Here is a 24,504-nt window from a genome sequence, read left to right on the forward strand (position 1 = left end):
AAGGTAAAACATGACTGTACAGGACACCAGAGATGTAAATATTGTGAAGATTAGCCACAGCTCTGCACTTTATGAGTCTGTGCATCGGTTTTGTGATCTGTCCCAGAAACTGTGATATATTTTTGTCTAATTATGTGAAATTACATCGATCATTTCCTCTCCGTACAACTTGTCACACCTTATTTCTCCCGGTTTGATCATGATTCTGGCATTTATTTTGTTCCTGCGTGGTGCACTATGCAAGCTTGTTTAAATCAAAAAGTCTATGTTGGGCAGGATCAAGAGCGGTTACTGCTCACATCACAAGCAAACCGCACTGAAGCACTGGAGTCCGAGTGGTCTATGTACAGTTTGTTAGTCCGCACCAAATCAAACTGATGCTTTCACACCAGGTCAAACAAACTGAACTCACACGTAGGCCTGTAACAATAACAGATTTTGCAGGACGATTAATTGACCAAGAATTTATTGCGATAAACAATAGTATTGACATTTTGAGACCAATTTCAACTAATATAATAACCATGGAATAAAAATACAAATAGGCCCTTTCAAAGACCAATAAACCTTAATTTCTAATAGGATTTATCGCGGCAGGAAAAGTTATCGAGCTCGTTAAAAGTCATCGTACGATTAATTGATTTATTGATTGCCGTTACAGGCCTACTCACACGTGTTCTGAACTCAAGTCCACTTGTAGCGAACCAAACGGTGTATGTGTGAAATCCCTCTCAGAGACCAGAGTCGAGTTTGAGCGTGACAGTAAAGCTAGAAACAACCAGCATGCAACAGTGCACTGCCTGATTATCAGACAATAAAGTGCTTTATACTTTTGACCTCGAGCTCAAATACATGGAAAGAAACTGTAACAGGTTTAAGCAAAAATAGTATCTATAATCAATCTATAATCATTGTGTTTGACGAGTCTTGCTCAGTATTGTATAACCAGACAAGAAAGACCGTTAAGATGCATAGTCATAGTACTCAGCAACATTTCTGCTAACTTTTTAAAGAAATTGTACTTTTTAGATAACTTTTCTAGCAGCATAATTTTATTCCTCCTGAGTAATAGTTTATTGAAGTAACAGTACTCTTACTTTAGTAAAAGTTGTGGACAAAAAAGCAAAAAAAGACAAAAGCTTTATGTGACAACAATATGAAATGATTTGTACATTTGTGTTTCTTGCACCGCTCTGTCACATGATTTAGTTTGTCTCATTTTTGTGTCTGTCCTTTACAACACAATACAATATTTTAAAAATATTTTGTTGTCATTACAATAACGTCAAACTATAAATCAGATGTTACGTCCCGACAGGTAATCTTGAGTTATTTTTACCTGAGTTGTACTTTTCTCTCATACTTTTTACTGTTATTTGATCATTTCTTGAGCACTACTTTGTACTTCTACTTGAGTAATATCATTTTGAGTTAACGTTACTCTTAGTTGAAGCACAGTTTTTGGCTGCTCTCCCCGCCTCTGTGCATAGTGCATGAAAGCAGTAAAACAGAACAATCCCGTCCAGTGGTAGTAAAGCAGTAACTGTCTGTGTCCGTGGGCCCGTGGTGAGTGCTCTGTGCCGGGAGATGGATGGTGTGCAGCAGACAGAGCTGTGGGCCGTTGTCAAGCCGAGCCAAGCCGAACCAAGGAGAGCCAAGAGGAGCCAAGGAGAGCGGGGGAGGAGCGCTTATCTGTCCCAGACCGAGCCCACAACAAAAGTCCATCACAGCTGAGAGAGGAAGGGGGGTCACAACAGCAGCTGTGTGGAGGAGGAGGAGGAAGAGGAGAGAGGTGGGGAGAGGAAGAGCAGTGATCGGGTAACTCAGCGTATCCTCCGTATATTACTCATCATATGGTTAAGCCACTAAAAAACTGTTTACAAAAAAGATTTTATGAGCTAGTGAGGCCTACATCGATGGCTGGTTGTCAAGATTTAGTCGACTTGAAAACTACCACCACATGGAGTTTTCATGTAGTGGAAGGTGGAACAGAACATTCTGAGCTTCGGAGATGTAGACCGACTAACAGAGTTAATAGGACTTGGTGTTTCAGTCACTGATTTGAGTCATGGCCTGTAGTGCTGAAGGCAAGTTCCATCATTGGTGTCTCCTGTGCGGACCCTCCTTCCTTGAGGTTTCACTGAGTGCGTTTACATGCACATCAGTATCCCGGTTATAAGACATATCCTGGTTCTGTCAGTATTCGGGTTACTGTGTTTACATGTGCACTGAGAAACCAGGGACACTCATATCCCTGTGTACATGATCAAATGGAGTATCCCGGTTTCTTGACATAATCTTACAAATGTGCAAGCACAAAAATTTACTTAAATCAATTTAATAAACCAGGAAAAATACAAACCATGAGCTCCTTTAGTATAAGAAGCTCGGGAGGTTTAACCAGCGGTGGGGAGCTGTGAGATCTCCCACAATCCACTGCACACATCAAACCCAACAGATTCTTCATTAAAATCTTCTGAATGAATAAACTCAACTTTACAACATATAAACCAGAACCACTATAGAACCACATCAGCCTGTTTGATCAGATAATTCAGCTTTGACACATTTGTTTACGTTTTACAGAAACAAAACTTAAAACCACATGGTTAATTTACATAAACTGTTAGTGCTGATAAAAACAGTCCTTGTGCCGCTGATGTGATCAGCTTCTGTCGGACTAAAGGACATGACTCAGTGGATTATGTGTGTTCTTTTTGTGACAGAAGACATGCTGATGATGGTGAGTCTGTTCTGTTTGTATATCATGTTGGAGATAGTTCATGTTTTAGCTTTTCAGTGATCAGACGTGTGCAGGTCATACGAGTGCAGACTGTACATGTGCAGGTTTAGTGCAGCTTTTTATTTTACAGTCATTTCACTCATGTATTGTCACTTTATTTATGTTGGTCACTTTATTTATGTCGGTCACTTTATTTATGTCGCTACTGTTGTGGTGAAAAGACTGGAAAGTGTTTGTCTTTTGGACGCATGTGCACTCAACTTTATGTTGCAGTAACCGGGATACTGCATTTACATGCCATAGTACCATGGTTACTATCAGAATAAACCAGCTACAGTATCTCGGTTTCTAATAACCGGGATACTGAAACTGGGATACTGCGTTTACATGCACCATGAAGAAACCAGGATACTCAAAAAACCCGATCATAACCGGGATACTGATGTGCATGTATACACACTCATTGATGAGGTTTTGGCCTTTCCAGAGGGTTTAACGGTGATACCTGGTGTCTCAGGACTCCCCCCTCAGCATCTTGTCCTCCTGCTTTATTTAACAGTCCAGGTGTTGTTCTTTTTTCTGATCCAGAGCCAACTGTTGCTTATCTCTGCTGCAGTTAACAAAGACCTGATGATTTGTTGGAGAGAGGACCCTCTTAACTAAAGATTGACCGATGCAGGTTTTTCCATGGCCCATGGTGATGGTTTTGAACCCAGAGAACCACCAAACCAATAAGCTCTACTTAAACTGATATTTTTGGGCTGATATATGGGACTGATTTTGGTAATGTCCCTCAAATTATGTGCTCTGAATTTAGTACAAAGCCATCCCCGACCTCGTTCTACTACAAACTGGATAAGAGAGCAGTGTAGACATACTGTTTTGCAGTACTTTGGACTAAAGTGCTAGACTTATATGCATATATTCACAATGAAAATGTATGCAGCTGGATGGACCAAAGGCCGATAGCTGATATCCAAAAAATGTATGTATGTAATGTATGACCACATAGACTAGTGTACCCCCATGGACCTGTATGGAACCTAAAAAGTACTACAATTTAAAGTTGATTATCATCGAGGTATCAGAATCAGTGCCGAGTATCAAGTCTGTTCCTTAATATTGAAATTGAGTTTGAAATGTTAGTATCTGGACGCCGGTTCACAGACTGTCCACAGATGCATAAATGTTGGTTAATCTTTATTTACTTTTTCGTGGCTGTTTTAAAGATTCCGGACTATCGCAGGATCAACAGTTTGACTCTTAATCCCATCACAAACAGCGCCTCCCCGTCAGCCAGCGCCAGTGCAGTCCCTGTGGTCATATCGGACATCTCTCCAACCTTTTACAGTTTTTCGGTTTTGTTTTCTCACTATTTGGTTTCATTCATTAGCCTCTCATTCACACACGGCCTGCTGTTGACTTGGGCGCGCACCAAGCATTTGATTTCACATGTGTCTGCCTGCTGTGTTTGTTCACTAAACACTGGGTAATGGCCACTCCACATTGGCAGTCCCACGCTCCTCCTGCAGTAATATTAATGATAACACGCGGTCCATTATGCGGCGGTGTAAAGCCCGTGTGCGGTGAGTGTGTGCGGACGGCTGCTTAGTGCACTGACAACATGGCGTAATGTCTGTGTGTGTGTTGGCCCGCCGCACCATCGCTGGGGGATTTATGTTCTCCTGGTGAGGTGTTGCTACTGACAGTACACACCAGCCTCCAGCCAAAGCACAGGGAAGGGCCTCTAATTTAGCTCAACTCACTTTTTTGGAGCTTTTAACCAATTATAATTTTTCTCATAAAACACGAAACTAGAGGTATGCAGAATTTACGCCGGTTTTAATTTTGTACAGCAACTTTCTCGCTTTGGCTCTCAGTACGATCCCACAAGTATTTATTATGAGCTTTCAGTTTCTAAGCAGCTGATTAGAGCGGAGGGAATTGGGGAAAATATTTAATTGTAATTCTTCTGTCAAGCAATGCCATTAGATTTGCGATTTATGATTTAATAATAGGATTCTGTTCAAAGTTCACATTTTAAACGTGCCCAGTAGAACTTACTCAAATATGAACTGAACGGACCAACACGAGAATCACATGTATTTCACGAATTAACGCAGATTCGTCGCACAATCTGTTTTGATTAAGAGTGTAACGATATCCAAGTCCCACGGTACGATATCACGGTATGAAGCTCACGGGACGATATTTATTGCGATATCGTTGGAAAGATCACGATATGGTGTGGAGGCTCATGATTAGGGATGTAACATTATCCAAATCTCTTACGATATTTTCACGATATACATTACTTTTAAAATATATTCCCCTACAGATTACAGATTACATACCCCAAAATGTAGTTTGTAACGTAATCCATTAAATTACTTAAAGTGAGTAATGACGAGGAAATCTTCACATAAGATGTTTTGTTTGCTAAAAGACAATAAAAAGTCCAGTTTTTCCTTAACGTATTAAAAATGTTATTGATAGAAGAGGAGAAGACATGGTCCACGCAGCATGGTTTAGTCCTGTTAAGTCCTGTTTTAGTCCTGGTTTAGCCCTGGCTAAATCCTGGTTTTAGACCTGATTTAGATCTAGTTTAGACTTGGTTTTAGTCCTGGTTTAGACTTTGGTTTTAGTCCTGGTTTAGTCCTGGTTTAGACCTGGTTTTAGACCTGGTTTTAGACCTGATTTAGTGTTCGACAATGAGTGGAATTACTGAGAAGGAAAAAAAAAAAAAAAGGGATATAGCCCAAAATGTGAAAACAGGAAAATACCGCCATGTAATCCATTTATTTCAACAAAGTAACTGTAATCATTGAAACAGTAATTGTAACTGTATAATTTGTACTCTGATTACGTAACTCTGGTACATGTAATCCGTTACTCCCCCACTGACGATATACATATATTTATATTTAAACATTAAGTCCATCAGTCCTCACATGGACGAGCACTGATCAGTCAATGGCAAGAAAGGTGATGCTGCTCTCCTGAGCCCTTAAACGAGTACAATGGGCCAAACTGCTACAGAACCCTGGGAGACACCGAGTGAGCCGTAACAACTTACATCTTTCATCACAAGAGCCAGCTACACCCGCAAGTGGCAATGAAGGGCCTTTAACCCATGGATCTATAATAATAAGTGGATAAGCTCCTCCCCTTCTGTTCCGGTTTGAGATGGACTAGTGGCCGCTCCAGGTACTGCAGCTCCTGGGAACTTGGGCCCAAAAAGAATGATCTCATAGAAGTTACAATGCATTTTTTGGGAATTTAAACTGCTCATGTTCTGACAGCTTTCACAACTTTCACAAAGGTCAGATTTTGTAGAATTCTTTTCTATTTTCACAATATAAACTATACATTTTAAAATCCTCAAAGTACCTAAAATTTTGCTTTGCAAGAGTTAGCCTAGTCCTGCTCTGAGCCCGCGCTAGCTCCACTCTAGCAGCTCACGCTCTGATTGGTCCAAATGCTCCACGCCGTGCACATTACAGACGTCACATGCGCGGGAAGAGCTGCCCCCTATTGAGAAAGTAAATGCAAAAGCGAAACTATTTTTTGGGCCCATGCACCATTGAGCACAGGTCACTGAAAGCAATACAGCGCCATTTTGGATTCATCTTCCAGATTTTATTATAGTTCTATGCTTTAACTTCACTAAACTTGTATGTACATTAACCTGGAACAGTGGTCACACAAACTCATGAAATGCAATTTGTAGACTTGAATTATAGCCAGTTGGGCTTTAAAAAAAATAATAAGAATACATCATTTTCGTCAAAAAAAAAAAAAAAAAAAAAAAAAGTTAATTGTGATTCCTCTGTTAATCTGTTTTTGTTTGACAGCACGAATTTCAGAATGTGTTTGTACAGTTCTAAACTACAGGGTTAGCAGTTTTAATGCAAAATAAGACAGGAGAATTTGAAATCACAGTGATTGGCTAATTGTGCCTTAATTAGGTTATTTTTGTTATTCAGCTCTTAATACAGTGCCACTGGTACTTGTGATCTTGCGGTAGATATACACTGTAGCTCCTCATGTTTTAAAGTCCAAGTTGATAAAATACCAAAGCTACATATAGAGGTATACAAAAGCTGAGTCATGCCAATAACACTGCAAAATGAAATTAAATTAAAATTACAATTTGAATGGATGCAATTAGCAAACCACAAAGGCTGAAATGCATTTGAAACATCATAATTTCCTCCTCAAACAATAAAATCTCCTGTCTTATTCTGCATAAAAACTGTCTCTCTGTAGTTTAGATCAGTACAGTACAATATGTTCTGAAATGTGACACTTTTATTACTTTGTCAGTTCAGATTTCAGTCTTTTGCTCACTTCTTCTGAATGTGTTTAAAATGTGAACTCCAACAGAATCGTATTATTTATTATTACATAAATCGTAAATCTAATCAAAATGTTTATCAGAAAAATAGCAATTAGAAAACTGTACAGCCCTAAATGACAATTAATTAAGAGTACACCATAAAGTCAAAAGGAAACATTCAGGATTCAGTATCAAAATGTAGCCAGATGTTTTACTAGAAATGGAAAGAGGCGGTGTCTGGGGAGAGGGAGGTCTGATGATCTCCCATGTGCCCTTTATTGTGGAAAACAAAGTGTGGTGGTACAGAGATGAGTTTCCCTGTAACTGCACACAGAGGAAGTCTTAAAGGGAATGTCGCATCCCTGACGTTTACACACTGGTGATTTACTGTGTTTCTTTCTCATAATGTCAAATAAACTGCAGCCAAAAACCTTTACCATCAGAACACGCATTATGATGAAAAGAATACACACAGGCCCGTCTGCTAAGCACTTCACGTAGCCCCGACTCACCCAGAGCCGGCTCAAATTCAGGCAATTTTTACGCTTGACCCAGACTTTTATAGGCAGACACGTAGCCTAGTCACATCGTGTTTCAATGTTGCTAGAATATCTTGATCAAGTACAAATACAAAGAAATGAAAGTGACCTGACTTGACTGTTCCATGGGCGTGAGGTTCTGCAGCAAGTTAACAACTAGCATGCAACTGTACACTTCCTGACTGAACTTATACAATACTATATCTGTACTGGGGCTAATCTCATGATTATGAGAAATTTCAAACTCTACTTCGATATTAAGACTGAATGTTTAACACTACTGCTGTCAGTTGATTAAAATATTTAATTGTGATTAATCTCTTGACTGTCATAATTTACTCGTGATTAATTGCAAATTAACCCCAATTTTTTTGAATCATCATTTAAATACTCTTATCAACAAAGAAAAGTGTTTTTTAATTGCAAACCATAACAATTGTTAGTGTGATGACTTTGTGTTGGATGTTCTTCCACTCTCATTTTCATAAAGTGCTCTGACACTGTGAGTAATGTGTCTCTTCCTTCTTCAGAACAGTAACAATGACTGAATGTGGATGAAGTAATGTGCTGTGACCTGAGGTCGTGCTCGTGATTGAGGGACGTCCAGTGATCTCCAGTTAACGTGACTGTGTTCGTCTGCCCCAACACTGCTGTATTAGGCGCGATGATGTCATCACAGGCGCTGTGTTTACATGTGGCACAGCAGAACTATCGCTTTAGCAGAGAAAATAAGTCCAGTGGCAGAAATATCTTTTAAATAGTGAGACAGATGTGAGTCCTGCTGCGATACACGCTCCTCCGTGAGTTTATGGCTATAATTGCAAGGAGTGAAAACAGCCAGAGATGAAGCTGCAAAACTTCCGTGTCTGTCCCAGTCCTTACTGAAGGTAAGCACGGATTTGCAGCGTGTAGTGGAGTGGACTTGATTTTGTGTTTTCCTTGTATGAGTAACATACAAGCAGGGCTTGTATAGTGAAGTTGTGTGTGTGTGTGTGTGTGTGTTCATGACCAACCGTGCCGTGATTTAGTCCACCTCCTCCAACCAGGAATTCTCAGTTTTGTACAGATTGTTTTGCCTCCAGTTTATAGCCGTAGAGGCTACATCTTATGAAAAAACTAATTCACTACAAAGAGCGTTAATCTCACGATAAAAAAATGAACGCTGTTAAAATTGTTTTGCGTTCAACTCATTAATAATGCAATGTTTTTGACAGCACTATTTAATACCAATTCCAATTCTATTCCCATGTGGCCTCTACTCCCTCGGTGGTTCAGTAGGTTCCATAGTGTCCATGTGTCTATATTAGTCTATGTGCTCTTATACTTGTTCTGGTACAGCTCAACATCATTTTTAATCTATTCAGGTTCATTTCTGTCCTGTGACTTTTTTAGTATCAATATTTGCTCAAAGGAGTATCTAATTTCGATACTAGTTTAAGTATTGATTAGTATCTGATATTCAGTACTTTTGACAACCCTAACTGATAAATAACAAATACAAAATACAAAAAAATCTGGTCTCTGTGATCATTGTTTTCAGGAGGGTTGCACAGCTTTGAGGTTTTGATTGAAAAGCCTGTCCTCTAGATGGCGTTGACAAGGTTCACCAGAGTTTAGAACCGTTTAAAGGTCTCCCCTGTGGCTAAAGATGACACACATTTTCCATGCTCCAGAGTGTATCTGTAGGATCTGGTTGCGGGTGGAGCACTGGCAGAGCTGTGATCCTGTTCTTGGCGCTGGTACCAGTCTGTCCACGGGCATCAGTGAGTCACCGGGGCTGTGAGGTCTTCATGTTTCACCTGCACAGCTTCACAGGACCATCACACCAGAGATGAGCCCCAGGACTGTTTGATTTGGAAACACAAACCATCGCCGGCAATTACCCCAAATGACTCTAATCCTAATTGTCGATCTGGCTTTCCACTTTGTCTGTGTGAATTTCCAGGGCGGCTGTTAAACGTCTAAGGAGCACATACTCTTTGTCCATCAGAGGAGCGCACGTCCTTTTGTCCTCTCCCTGTCCTCTGGCTGTCCTGTGCAGTCCCGAGACATGTGTCTGGGGTGATGGAGCGGGGCTGTTAAACCACAGCCCGGGCCCGCAGAGGTCTGAGCTCTGGCAGCTGGCCGGGTGATGACAAGTCTTACACAGCGCTACAGACACAGAACCAGCACACGCCTCAGAACAATGAGATGTAGCAGGTGAGGAGGGAAATTCACTCACTGTTGATGTCGCTTTTTTGTTTTTTTCCTTCTCTAACAAATTTTTTGATTACCATTTTTAAACAATAATTGCAAGGATGAAAAAATACATCACAATATAGACATAAATCACCAAACATAAACCTGCTGGAGTTAATATGCAGGCATGAAAACGGGTCAGGGGTGAAAAGGGAGAAGGGTGCACGCGGGGGGGGAAAGGGGGCAAGACCTCTGAGGGTCAAGACCAAAACCACGACACACTCAGACCAAATCGAGACCATCTTTGTCATTTTCTACATTTATTTGTGTTTTTCAGTTATTTTGGCTAGGGGTGTTCAGAAATATTGAAATATCGATATATCGTATCGTTTAATGTGATGATACAGTATCGATATTGTGGGCTGCTGAATCGATATATCACCTAGAGTCTTTTTTTGGTAAATTTTACTAAATTATTTTGTTACAGCTACAGTTTTGTTGATTGTTTAGAGGAAGGAAACTTGTTGATGCGACACATTTGACATTTTCACTGTTTTGATGATTAAAATTAGGGCCGGGCATGTTAACGCGTTAACTTTGCATTAACCAGTTAAGTCATTATTATTTTCATACAATTATTTTAACGCCGTTAACACAGTTTTTATTATTTATTTATTTGATTGTAAACGTCTGTTTCTCACTGGCTTTTATTTTAAAAAACTCCACCGCGAGCATTTCTTTAAGTTTGACGTCTTTTCTTTACACTTTTTTTACTTTTTTCTGACCACGTGAGATGCAACGTGCCCGAGCCTCCGCGAGCCGCGGGCTCTGGCCGCGGGCTCACTGTATCAAGATATGTATCGTATCGTGGCCTATGTATCATGATATGTATTGTATCGGCAAATTCTGAATGATACCCGGCCCTAATTTTGGCACATATACCGTACACCAATGTTTTTATAAATCTATCTCAATTTGATCTGATAAATGTTCATTTAGGCTTAAAATAAACCAAGCAAACTGTACTGCACTCAATCACTCTGTGCCCCTTTTTATGGACCCTCACCCACAGTTTGAGAACCTCTTCTTTAATCCCACTTCCACTGGCACTTTACACAAAACAACTTCAAAGTGAAGAAAGTGGGTAGGATTTTTGCACCAGGTTTTTCAAATTCCTAAGTGGAGTGACATTCTCAGTGGTATTTGGCAGCCTCTGCACATCTACCAAATCACATCGTGACAAACACAGATCTGGCACGCAAGGGCACACGCTGTTGCGGATAAGTCAGGCACTGGGAGTGTGTGTGTGTTTGTGTGTGTTTGTGATGTGCCGGTCTCAAGAGCTACGACACCTCCCCAAACTTTTCTCATTGAATCTACACAATTCATGTAGGTCACCTATTTTGGTTTCAAAATGGTGAAAGGTGAGAGATTTTCATGCCTGAATATGGCAAAAACTAAAGATAGTTACAAGGTTTATTTGAGGTAACAAGTAAACCTCGTCCCTGCCCTCATCCTGGAACCCAACAGTAACCCATCCACCCGCCTCATCCCACCCCACACCGCCAAGCATTTCACTTACACCAGAAAGATGCCAACTTTCAGTCAACAAATACTGTACATTTAGATTTGGATCTGCTACTACTAACGGGGGAAAGAAATAAGTTAAAATAGGCAGTTAGCAGCACAGAGCATTATGCCAACATGATATGAAAGTCAGTCCTGTGAAGGTGAACTTTAAAACCACAGGAGCACTCTTTAGATTCATGTTGTAACTTGGAGTGAATGATTGGTGATGAAGGATGGTGGGGCAGATTGCCAGCCTCACTTCAGTCAGTCTGCCCCAGGACGTTTGAGGCTACAGGTGTAGAGTGAATGAACAATGTGTCTTTGAGTGGGCTACTTAATACAGAATAATAATAATAACAATAATAACAATTCAAGAAGATTTATATGGGAGCTTTTAGACTGCAGTACTCGAGTGCATGTGTGTACCTGGTTCGTGGCCCATGGTGGTGGACAGGGCGGGCATGGCCTGAGCCTCCTCCCTCCTCTCCCTCTTCTCTCGGGGGCTGTGGAAAATGGCGACAGGGCGTCAGGAGCGGAGCACCAGCTGAATCCACGCAGCAGATTTATGCCATAGAGTCCTGCAGGAGAGACACATTTTAGAGGGCACTTGTCAAACAGCAGAGCGGCCGCGAGCTCGTGTGTGCCCGCCGCTACTGTAAAACGCACCGCTGTGTTTGACGAATGTTTTGGGATATCAGAGCGACACGTTTCCATGGCGACGAGAAGCAAACGTATGTAAGCGAGTGTAGTGGAGCCAGCTCTCTGTTGACAGTCAGGTAAGAGTTGACTCAGTGCGTTTACTACCAGCCCCTTTTCCTCCTCAACGCCCGGACATCCCTTTATATCAGAGCCAATATCACCTGGTCCGTCAGGCATCTACCTCCCAGGCAAATATCACAGCGGAAACAAGGGGAGCGTTATCCACCGGAGGGAGTATGGGGAGCGGGGCCTGTGAGAAACCAAACATGCATGGAGAGGTATTGCTTCATAAATAATGGCGCTCAACTGGAAAGCCAGATAGGGCAGGGACAGGAAGCCAGGTGATGTAAAACGCAAATAAAAAGGTCTACGGTTCGTTTAAATGTCCCACTGGAGTTGCTGCACGCATCAGACATAAACAGTAGCATACAGTAAAGTCTTAAAGAGGAGGTCGAGTGTGGCTTTTTCATTTGGACAAGCTGCTGCTGTCCAACTTTTTTGTATGCAACAAAGCTAAACATGAATGAGTGTCAAAGAACAAGCCAAAATACATTCATTACGGAAGTATGTGTTTCTCCTTAATTTTGTCTTTTATACTTTTAAATCAATCTGCACTCAAACTCTTATATACAGTAATTATATTTTTGTAAATGACCATGTGTTTGCAAATCCACACTGATCTCTCTATTTTTATAGAGCTTAATATCAGTCTGGTCCCTGCTCCCTCTACTGCAGACATGTCAAACTCAGGCCCAGGGGTCAAATTTAGCCCGTGATATAATTATATTTGGCCCATGAGATCCTATCAAACATGTATTAGAGCTGTCCCACCGGCTACAGATAAACTATACAGACATTATTTATTATAAATGTAGTTATTGTTTTATATTCTGCTTGTTCTGATTCAATGTTTAAGCAAAACTATTATTAAACTTGTCTTGTCTGTACAGGAAAAATAAAGTGCAAGAGGTGGGAAGTTTATGTAGGAACAAAGTGCTTCTGCCACATTTAAGATTACAAAAAATCCCATATTACATAAATAATACTTTAACTGTAAAATAGAAGAAATCATACATATTGCCTTCTTTTCATTCATAAATAAAACAACTCAACTCAAGCTCATCTTTGCATTAACTCTACGATAACCATGAGCTCCTTTAGCAGAGGAAGCTCGGGAGGTTCATTATTCTAACAGATCAATGTTCCTCACCAGTGTAAGGAGCTGTGAGGTTTCCCACAATCCACTGCAGATCAAACCCAACGTTTCCAAACACTATTGTACAAGTTACACACGCAGGGTCGACGACAGAGAAGACAAACAAGCGAAGCGGCGAAATCAGAATTGAAAATATAAACATTATATCGATATATACGATATGTCAGAATCCATATCGGGTTTAAAAAATATCTTGATATATTTAAAATATCGAGATATCACCCACCCCTACTTTGGCCCACGACTTAGTCCAAGTTTAAAATTTTGGCCTCTGTGAATTTGAGTTTGACTCTGATGCTCTACTGCATCTCAAGCCCAGACAAACGTGATCGGCCAATCAGATTTGTTTATTTCAGTGGCACATGTGAAGCGAACAAGCTCACTGGTCACATATGATTTACAAATAAACTCTAATTTCTCTCAGATAAACAGAGTTTAGAGCTTCACTGATGGATTCTGCAGAAATCCACTTTGATATTTTTTTCCCTTTATTTTTTTTTCCAATACGGGCGAACATGTGTGTCCCTGATTGGATAATCCACCTGTCAATCACACCCATCTGAATTCAGGAAGATTCACCAGTGACCAGACTCACTTCTTTGTGACAGATTGAAGAAGTGTGTATTCTGGGTTCCAGGCAAACCATTTAAATCCACCTCACAGAAACAGGTCTACTGACTTCCTGTTCAAACCTCCAGACACAAAAACAACAGCACACCGGGCTACTGTGTCCCAAGAGCCATATGCAAATTTGGGAAAAACAAACGGAATATTTCCATGTTTCATCGTTTTGCCAATGGTACTTCCCTTTGTTTACACTGAAGTCAACAGAGCCTGATAAAACTCTGCACAACAAAGTCTTGAATTGACTTTTTCACACCCACTTGTTCTGTTGTGCTACTAACTGCAGGAATTTTGCACTTTTTAATGGGGGTTTTGAGAGAAGTTTGGCTACTAAAACATGACACTTTTATTGATTTTATTGGACAGCACTTTGGTCACCTTGTGTGTTGTAAAGGGCTCTATAAATAAAGACTGATTGATTGATATAAAGTAGGTTGTTTTGCGTTCAATGTCCATGTACGCCAGAAGTCAACAACGGACTCCTTCTCTGGGAATTCTGAAAACAGCTCAGCAAAATCATACACCTGGAATGGTTACGGCTTCCGGTCTTTGGCTGTAGGATTGAATTTCACTATGATTTATTTTCAGTTTTATCTTAGGAAAGAATGTGTAACAACAGACAGTAAAATCCGCAGCTGTTGATGGGCTGAAGTGAGTCATCTGCCTGAGCTTCAGACGGACCACAGTAAACACCTGGCACCTCGGGGAGAGCATCTGCAACACCCGCCCACGGTGCATCGTCGAAACAGAGGCCTCTGGGTCCCGTGATCTGCACCAGACTGGAGGAAACATGCGGTCGGACCATCGCAACATCGGCTCCTCCGCAGCTTCAGAGGTAAAAACGAGTGAAGAGGCGCTAACTCTGACTCAGCCATGACAAATCCAGCTTCCACTTCCACCTGTCCCTTCCACCTCATTGGGACCTCCTAAGAGAACTGAGTGGGAATGAGAAAATCTTTTTAAACGGTTTGCAGTGCTCCAAAGTTACACGTTCAAAGCAATTATTCACCACGATGAGTTAATAACTGCTTCTCACAACTCTTATAGAATACAGAGCAACTAGTATGCTGACGGGCACTTCATGATTTTCGTTCAATATTAGACTCTCAAAAAGTGGACAACATACAGCTGATTTTTACAAGAGCTGTTTATACAAATACCTCTACTTTGATTATTTGTGTTTGAGATGTATTTTATTGAAATACAAATTACACTCTTTAACTAGGGTGACAAGTCGTCCCTATTTATCCGGGAGAGTCCCAGTTTTGAGCCCATGTCCCCTGTCCCAACAGATTTATACAAAACCAGGTGTCACTACTTTGGACCAACTGGATCTAAACCAGGACTAAACTAAGACTAAACCAGGACTAAAACAGGACTAAACCAGGACTAAAACAGGACTAAAACAGGACTATCACAATTTTTGACTATTCTAATCCCTGCCAAGAGTAAACAGGAGTGTAAATTGTCATTTGTTTAGTCAAAATACAGAAAACTGTTTGGAAATGACCATAAAGCATAAAAATGGGCCCAGTCAAGCAGAAGTAAACAGCAGAGTAAAAATTCAAGTTAATTCATCTGATATAAAAATGTATTGAACAGATACATATGTACTCTAGTTTATGAAACTGTTGACCTTTTTTCTGTACCATTTTTGGTTCTAAAGTTCCATACATTTTAAACAGACCATGTATGAAACAGATGCAATGGAACAACAATTATTTCCCAAATTTCAAAGACCTGCAAATCATGTCAATAAATGGATGTATTTCATCATATCTTGTGTTATTCCATCTTTGAACTGTTGATGAAGGTACATGATTTTTTCAAAAAAAAAATGTATTTAAAATTTTACAAATTTGCTTGGAAGGACTGACATATTTTATAGAAATAGTTTCCTTTCATTTTGAAGTAATATTCAAGTATTCGGAAGAAAAAAAGCGACAAATGATGTAAAATCCTGCACCTTCTACTTGGTTGAACAATTTTCCCTCCGTTACTTTTCCCTCCGTTACCATGACCTTTCTTAATAAAAAATCTCATGACTCAAAAAGTAAGAGGTTTTTCAACCTAATCTTGTACCATATGGTAGAAAACTATATGAAGCAAATATTCAAACCAGTTTGTTAAGGATATGGAAGTGAGAACCAAGAGTTATCACTGTTTGGATTTATTGCCCAAAAACTGCTGCATATTTCATTCCCTCCATTAATGACATGATTTTTTAAATTTTTTGTCAACAACTTGAAAGAATATCACAGGTTTAACTTGACCCTGTTGGAGTGTAACTCTTTCCTACATTCTGATACTTTACTTATTTCAATAGTCCCTCTAGTTTCTGAATAAGAGACATTTGAATGTCAAAAATCTGCCCCTGTTTCCCTCCGTTACCACTTGACCGGACTCAAATGCAGAATCAGAACTTCCTCACAATATAAATAACACGAAAACGCACAATGTTCCACGCTCTTTTCACAGTTAGGGGTGTAAGGGTACATGTGCTTGTGCCGAACCGTTTCAGTACGGCACATTCGGATCAGTGCAGGGCTGTGCACGAGTGAATTCGCACATTTTGTGTGTATTTATATTCCACCACTACATGTGCAGCTACACAGAAGGCTCGGCTCTTTAATACTCACGAGGGAACTTGTCCGTGATTGGGGCAGAGTTTCCTACAGCGCTTCATAGTTAGGGCGGCTGCTTTGACAACAATTGTCGCCCACCTTGGCTACGTCCCTCTGAACCACATGAATTGACACTGTAACTGCAGCAGATCTGCACTTACTGTAGACAGTGTGGACAAGTTGTTTTTTCTGGCCAAAAATCTGAACACTGTGAGTAAAAGTTCATGTTGGAACTGTTAGTGCTGTGCTTTACTTTTTGAAAAGTTTGGTTTACTGTTTACAAGGAATTATTATTTTTTTATAATATTTCTTACATTTGTTGCTTATTTAAGAATATTTTATTTAACTTATTAGAATTACCAAACAGCACTTTGTGTTTATTTTATTTTCCCGTTTGTATAATGTTAAAAAAAAAATAGTTACTTTAATAACAACACAAATAAACAACAAGCAAATGGTTTTGCATTTTGTCCCCATATTGAACCTAAAATGAACCGAACTGTGACCTCAAAACCGAGGTACTGAACTGTGATTTTTGTGCCGTTACACCACTAATAAGAACCATCCCAACTCGAGTGTGTTCTAGTTTTGAATTTTGAAAATCTGGTCACCCTACCTTTAATTCAATTACAAAAGGGAAAGTTAGCCATCTTTCTTATTTTGATACTAAGACATAGACTAATACCATGATGATGATACAAAAAATATCTGCTTTTCAACATTAAATGGTAGCACTTTCTTTTCTATTCCCATGTGGCTTTATAATGTAATCCTCAGTGGTCCAGGTAGGTTCCATAGTGTCCATAGGCGTATACTTGTCTATTTGTTCTTATACTTGTCCTGATACAACTCAAGATCATTCTAAAACTATTCAGGAAAGGTTTATTTTTGTCCTGTGAACATATTTTTTTTAGTACTGACACTTTCTAAAATTAGTATCTAGTTTCAATATGAATTAGCATTCCATTTCTGATTCTTTTGACAACTCTCGCACACACGGGGGCTGGAAGAAAGCCAAACCACCTTCCATAAAAGCGCCGTTTACTTTAGATTTGTGTCCTTCCTTTGCTCATAACAGTTTCACACCTGAATCACTGCTATTAATGTGAAAGTCAGACAAACTGGGAGTTCTCTGTGCAGTGCGAAACAGGCCATAAACTCTACCTCCGCGGAGCAAACAGCAGGGGAGCCAACACTTCCTGGACCCCCAAACACGTGCACCGGGGCTGGGACGGACGGAGCCAGAGCGGCCCACCAGCTCCACGCAGGCTGTCTGACACACTGACGGGAGCGCAGTGGAAAATACAGCCCCAGAGATGTCTGTCAGAGCAGGTAAGTACACAAGCGTCATTCTTCTGGAGTGAGGTGCACCGAGTATGGTTCATGCATCAAACGCAACGTAATGAATTGATTTTCCAATAAACAGGCCTCTGGAAGCTCTAAATCTCAGACAGACAATTCACAAATGTCGGTGGCGTGCGACCGAAAAGTACTAGGGTTTAATCATCTGTCTGGTACAGTTCATCTTTATGGAACCAACCAACACACGCAATGGGGCTGGTATCATTAAGAAGCTGCCGATACGATACATACCTCGATATATTGAATTGAATCAAAAATGCACTCTATATTTCAAATCAATTCGCTACGGTTCAGTAAAAAATAAAGACTAAATCATGTCTGTGATACTAAAAGTCTTTGTTAAACCACTTCTTGTGCAAAGTGAAGATAAAACACCTACATTTTAATCATCAAAACAGTGAAAATGTCAAATGTGTTGCATAAATGTGTTTCCTTCCTCTGAACAATCAACAAAACTGTAGCTGTAACAAAATAATTGAGTAAAATGTACCAAAAAATACTCTTGGTGACATATCAATACAGCAGCCCACGATATCGATACTGTATCATCACATTAAATGATACGATATATAAATATTTCCATATTTTTGTGCACCTCTAACTACTAATAAACTATTCTGGTAGATAGAGACATGTACATCAAACTAAAATTGTGACTGCATGCTGGGTCCAAAGACAAAAATTGTGCAAAAGGAAAAAAAAAAAAAAAGCCACACTGCAGTTCTCCGAAGCTCCCAAATTTTTGTTTCAATGACACCATGATGTGACTTTTCAGGTCAAGACTTTCTTCAGCTATTAGTGTCTGAACTACTGCACTACTAATAAACTACTAGTACTAGTACAAATAATGCATTTTTAAAAAAAAATATTATTATTATTATTTATGCATTTATTTTGGGAAGTAAAGATTTACAAATATACAATGGAACATAAAACATAAGTGAAATTATAATAGAAATGAAAATAACAGAAAATTGTTGTAGTTGTAGTAGTGGTAGTTGTTGTAGTAGTGGTAGTTGTTGTAGTGTAGTAATTGTAGTAGTTGTAGTAACTGTAGTAGTTGTAGTAACTGTAGTAGTTGTAGTAACTGTAGTAATTGTAGTAGCTGTAGTAGTAGTTGTTGTAGTAGTTGCTGTAGTTGTTGTAGTAGTTGTAGTAGTTGTAGTAGTAGTTGTTGTAGTAGTTGTTGTAGTAGACAATTTGAAATTTGCATACCCTCTATGAAAGCATCTATAATACTGTGAAGGTCTGACCACTTGAGTTTGGACTGAACAAATGAAAAAGTGTTTTTAAAGAAGCTATATGCAAATGCGTGTCAGGACACATCCAAGTCCTGGTTTGGTCCTGGTATCAGTATTGAGTATCAAGTCTATTCCTTAGAAGCGATACTCAATACAGATTCTGATGATCCACAATGATTATGAAAACACTTGAACAGAAGAAAGTCATTTTCAAAATAAAATTTTTAGCACTTTCTTTTATATTACCATGAGGTCTTGTATCTGCGTAATCCCTCAGTCGTCCAGATACATATGGTTCATTTATGGTGTATGGTATATGATTCAGGACAGAAGGTTTATTTCTGTCCTATGAATGTGACTTTTTTAGTATCGATACCTGTTCAAATGAGTATGGACTAGTATCTGATTTCTAAATACTTTTGACAACCCTATTTCTAATACGTTTGAATGTCTGACATGTTGATAAGTTGTCAGAGCATTACTGTTAAACACCAGCAGGTCAAGATAAATATGTAACTAAACATCTGCCTAAAAGCCCAAAAGCTCTGGAACTTGAAACTTAAAACCATGTTTCCTTGGACTGCGTACCATGATAAGAATGTCTTCTCCACAGGTTTGCATGTGAACACTGTGAGTTCTTGAAAGGTGATGAAACCAGAGTTTGTACGGCTCCATAAAAGAGGTTAAGAGGAGCAGCAGAGGAGGTTAGAGCTCTTCAAGCCCTGACCACAAATGTGTCCAGCAGGCCCGCGCGAACAGTAGAGCGCCGGAGCCAGAGGAGCTGACCCCATCGCCACGCCTCACTGCTTTTGTCAGAGGGCTGATGTGAAGGACAGGCTAATGCGAAGACAAGGGACACTGTGAAGGGGTGCCATGCTCTGCTCTCTGTCCCCTCCGTCTTTCCATTGGCTCGGGGAGGACAGGAAGCGTGTCACAGCCCCACACACACACACCTGGGACCTTTTACAGGCATCTGGAGCGTCGTATGGATCGTCTTCTGAAACAGGACTCTGCACAGCGTCTGTTCACATCACAGCGGATCACATGGACGCTGGACACAGAGGACACAGAGGACACAGAGGACACAGAGGACACAGAGGACACAGAGGACACAGAGGACACAGAGGAGGGAGGGAGGCAGCAGACGTTACACTGCACAGGACATGGGAGAGAGGAGCAGTGCTGAGGAGCGGTGATCTGAGCCACTACAGCTTTAGCAGTCACATGGCACCATCTAGTGGCCGAGCAAGGAACAACTACAGGCAGGTTTTTGTATTTTTTTTCTTTAGTTGTTTATTTAAGGATCCAAATTAGTCTCTGTAATTGCACAAACTACTCTTCCTGGGGTCCACTCTTGTCATAAAATCACACAAAAACAAACTGACCGTACATTAACAGTAAATCACATAACAGTCAATACGTAACATCGACTTTTACTATGAGGGGAAAAGGCAGAAAACACATCAGTTCATCACAGTTTGGTTAACATGAGATGTTTTTTAAAAGCAAGATGATTGTGTGTCAGTATCATTTCTTAAGGCTTATTCCAGTGAGAAATGACTCAGTATTTCCTCCTGGGACCCAAAGAAAAAAGATATATTTTGTGATTTTCTATTTGGAGTTAAATGAACACATAAGCATTTAGATTTTGTCAATTTTATTTTTATTTATAACTTCATAACACAATTTGATGTTAAATCCATGTGAAGTTAACAACCTAACAAAAACTTTTTTTTTTTTGATGACCAACGTCTCTCTCAATCTTCTACAGTTGCCTCAAAAAAGTTTTTAGACTCCCTTTTAATTTCTTCTTCTTTTTTTTTTTTTTTTTTAAATCATACTACAGCCACGAACTAACTCCGAGTAATTTAAAAAAAATCCTGGACATGATAATACCTTATAATCCCCCAGCACTATTTAGGCAGAGGAACCTAGTCCAAACTGGTAAACGCAATGTCCACTATAAAGGACACAAATGAATGGGCCAGGTCTCGGGAGGATAACTTTTTTTTTTTTTTCCAGAGCATTAGTTCTTGGTTTAAGCACAAACTAAAGGTAGCACATGAGGCTTGCCTTGTGTTAAACCATGGAGTTGATTTGAAACCACACCAAAAACAGTGTAGATCCAAAAAAAGAAAGAAATACATAATTTAGATACATAATTTGGAATAATTTGGGCATAAACTAATGCAATTTTCTTTCAATCTGGTTTCACTGCAGTTTACTTTTTGGGACGGTTTCTTTTTTAATGGTATTCTTGCAAAATTTACATTAAAAGGTGTACTGTGTACAGGTCCATCACCTGCTTGTTTCTATGGAAATGTCATTGCTCTGCCTGAAATGTTCCATACTTCTACATTTATTTAATTGCAGGTGGCTCAAAAATACAAAGAAAAACAGACATTCTGACTGAGCGGGGTCGCCTCTCCACAGATCTGACCTGTAACTTGGTCTGGTTTGGTCTGAAGATAGAAAGGTTTAACACCAGACTGTGAAACATTCCAGACAAAGCGATAACATCTGCACAGAGAAAAGCGTTTGACAAACCCTCCACCAGAAAAGTTACACAATGCACCTTTAAAGTGGCTGTACCGGGTTTTTACACTCTTAAAAATGTCAAAAAACAGAACTAGTTCACACTGTTGGACAAGTTACTTTAAAACTGTAATGTGTTATTTATGACTTGTTTCCGTCATTTCAAAGTCATTCGTTGCATTACAATATTACTGCGTTTAAAATGTAAGACATTACTATTACTATTACAGCACTTTGAAGTTATTCTCATTAAAATAACTGTGTGACGATGACGAACTATTGCGCCATATACGAACTGAACCAGGACTGAACCAGGACTAAACCAGGACTAAACCAGGACTAAACCAGGACTGAACCAGGACTGAAACCAGGACTAAACCAGAGCTGCACCAGGATAAACCAGGATTAAACCAGGTCTAAACCAGGTCTCAACCAGGACTAAACCAGGACTAAACCAGGACTAAACCAGGACTAACCAGGACCAGGACTAAACCAGGACTAAACCAGAGCTGAATCAGGACTAACACAGGACTAACCAGGACTAAACCAGGACTAAACCAGGACTAAACAGGGACTAACCAGGTCTCAACCAGGTCTCAAGGACTAACCAGACTAAAACCAGGACTAACCAGGACTAACCCAGGACTAAACCAGACTAACTAAACCAGGACAAACCAGGACTAACCAGGACTAAACCAGGACTAACCAGGACTAAACAGGACTAAACCAGGTCTCAACCAGGACTAAACCAGACTAACAGGACTAACAGGACAAACCAACCAGGACTAAACAGGACTAACCAGGACTAAACCAGGACTAAACCAGGACAAAACAGGACTAAACCAGGACTAAACCAGGACTAACCAGGACTAACCAGGACTAAACCAGGACTAAACCAGGACTAAACCAGGACTAACCAGGACAAAACAGGGACTAAACCAGGTCTCAACCAGGACTAAACCAGAGCTGAATCAGGACTAACCCAGGACTAACCCAGGACTAACCCAGGACTAAACCAGGACTAAACCAGGACTAAACCAGGACTGAACTAAACCAGAACCAGGAAACTAACCAGGACTAAACCAGGACAAAACAGGGACTAAACCAGGTCTAAACCAGGTCTAAACCAGGACTAAACCAGGACTAAACCAGAGCTGAATCAGGACTAGCCCAGGACTAATCTTGGGCCAGAACTTGGAATCCAGGACGGCCCCTGAGAGAACCCCCGAGCGCGATCGGGCGTCAGCTGCGTTTAGCTCCGTGGAGCGTGGGGTTCTGCGCCGGTCCTTTCGCTCGCGATCACGGTCTACACGGGTGCATCCCTGGCGTTTCACCGCTGCTGATATTTCTTCATACAAATTCGATTTTAGCGCTAAAATTGTATTTGTATTAAGAAAAACGAAAAACCCACCACTTCAATCCAGGTTAAAAAAGCATTGTAACGCGCGTAAAATATTACCACTTTTATCCCTGTAATGCCGAACATTACTGCGTTACAGCAAAAAGCAATGCATTACAGTAATTTGTTACTTTTATAACGCGTTACTCCAAATACTGCTAGTTCATTTGAAACAGTCTGCAGAGGTCCAAACTTATTCCTCACTCTCTTTATGCATTTAGAGCATCCTAATTATTCACCACGATGAGTTTATAAGTGTTTTTCCCAACTCTCAGAAACCAGTGTGGGGTTTTGCCGAGACAGTAAAGCCAACAACTAGCATCCTTATGTGCCCTTCCTGATTATCACATAATAAAAATGTATATTCATCTCTATATCAGATGTAATCAGCAACAGAAGACTTATTTTGACCTCGAGCTGCTAATACAACATCTGTACTGGAGCAAGACACATTCTGCTCAAATAAATCGGGGGAAAAAACATGTACAGGAACTTGAAGCGAAGATGTTTGATTGATGACTTACTTGACATATTTTGATAAACAATCAATAAAAAAGATAAAATACATATTACATTTCTTTTTACTCAACTTTCGGACATTTCTGACAGAATGATTAATGAAGGTTTTGATTAGCTTGTATGTATGACCCCATTTTTACTGTCCAAGCAATCAGTGTTTAATGGTCAAAAATATGTGTTTGTTTTTGTCCAACTGGCATCTAATACTGCGAGCGGTTACATCTGGGAGTGTGTTGTCTGTGGGATACAAGTTTATTTTGCAATCTAATCGAAACTTGAATAGACGCAATTATTGAATCACACAGTCTGCAATTTTCTGACTACTATTACTACCATTTCCTCCACAAACAACAAACATAATCTGAAATGCAAGATTCCTTTAGTTTGTCTGTTCATATTTCCATCGTTTTGTCAGGTCTAAATAGGGTTGTCAAAAGTATCGAAAGCCCGATACTAAAACTAGTATCAAAACTAGTATGAGCAGGTATCGATATTACACAGCAAAAACTGGAGGGTTAAAATGTCAGGGTGAAATATTTCATTGTTTTTAACACAAAAAGTGTCATTTTAACTATTAGAATGTTAAATGGGGGTTGGAGTTGGGGTTATTTGCTAGAGTTGATATAGTTTTACTTAATTCAACTTCCCCTAGAGTTAACTCATCTTCCACTAGTGTTCATTCAACTTCCCTCAGTGTTAATTTGGCTCCTCCCACCACCACTTCAAACTCCCATGAGAGAAGAGCAGTTTGAACCAGTTTTGTACATAATTTCATCTTAAATTAACTAAAATAAAGTGTAGGATAACCCTACAAAGTGTTATCTGTTTACTCCAAAACGTTAATATAACTTGATTTCAGGGGTTAAACAGGAACTTTGGTCCAGTGTTACTTAATTAACATTTTCAAATAAAAGAAC

At 39.9% G+C, this 24,504-nt stretch overlaps 1 protein-coding gene across 1 annotated transcript in view; it reads right to left on the reverse strand.

The window, feature by feature from the left end:
* The window catches only part of mpp7a (MAGUK p55 scaffold protein 7a), a 386,727-nt gene that overhangs the window by 295,643 nt on the left and 66,580 nt on the right, over window positions 1-24,504 (reverse strand). The window contains exon 3 of the mRNA XM_020930757.2: window positions 11,795-11,946. Coding sequence (XP_020786416.1) covers window positions 11,795-11,831 — 37 coding nt within the window. The 5' untranslated portion in view covers window positions 11,832-11,946. The remainder of the gene's footprint in view (window positions 1-11,794; window positions 11,947-24,504) is intronic.

This window comes from Boleophthalmus pectinirostris, unplaced genomic scaffold (assembly GCF_026225935.1).
Source record: "Boleophthalmus pectinirostris isolate CB_2022bp ecotype Guang Dong unplaced genomic scaffold, ASM2622593v1 HiC_scaffold_15, whole genome shotgun sequence".
Classification (NCBI taxonomy): domain Eukaryota; kingdom Metazoa; phylum Chordata; class Actinopteri; order Gobiiformes; family Gobiidae; genus Boleophthalmus; species Boleophthalmus pectinirostris.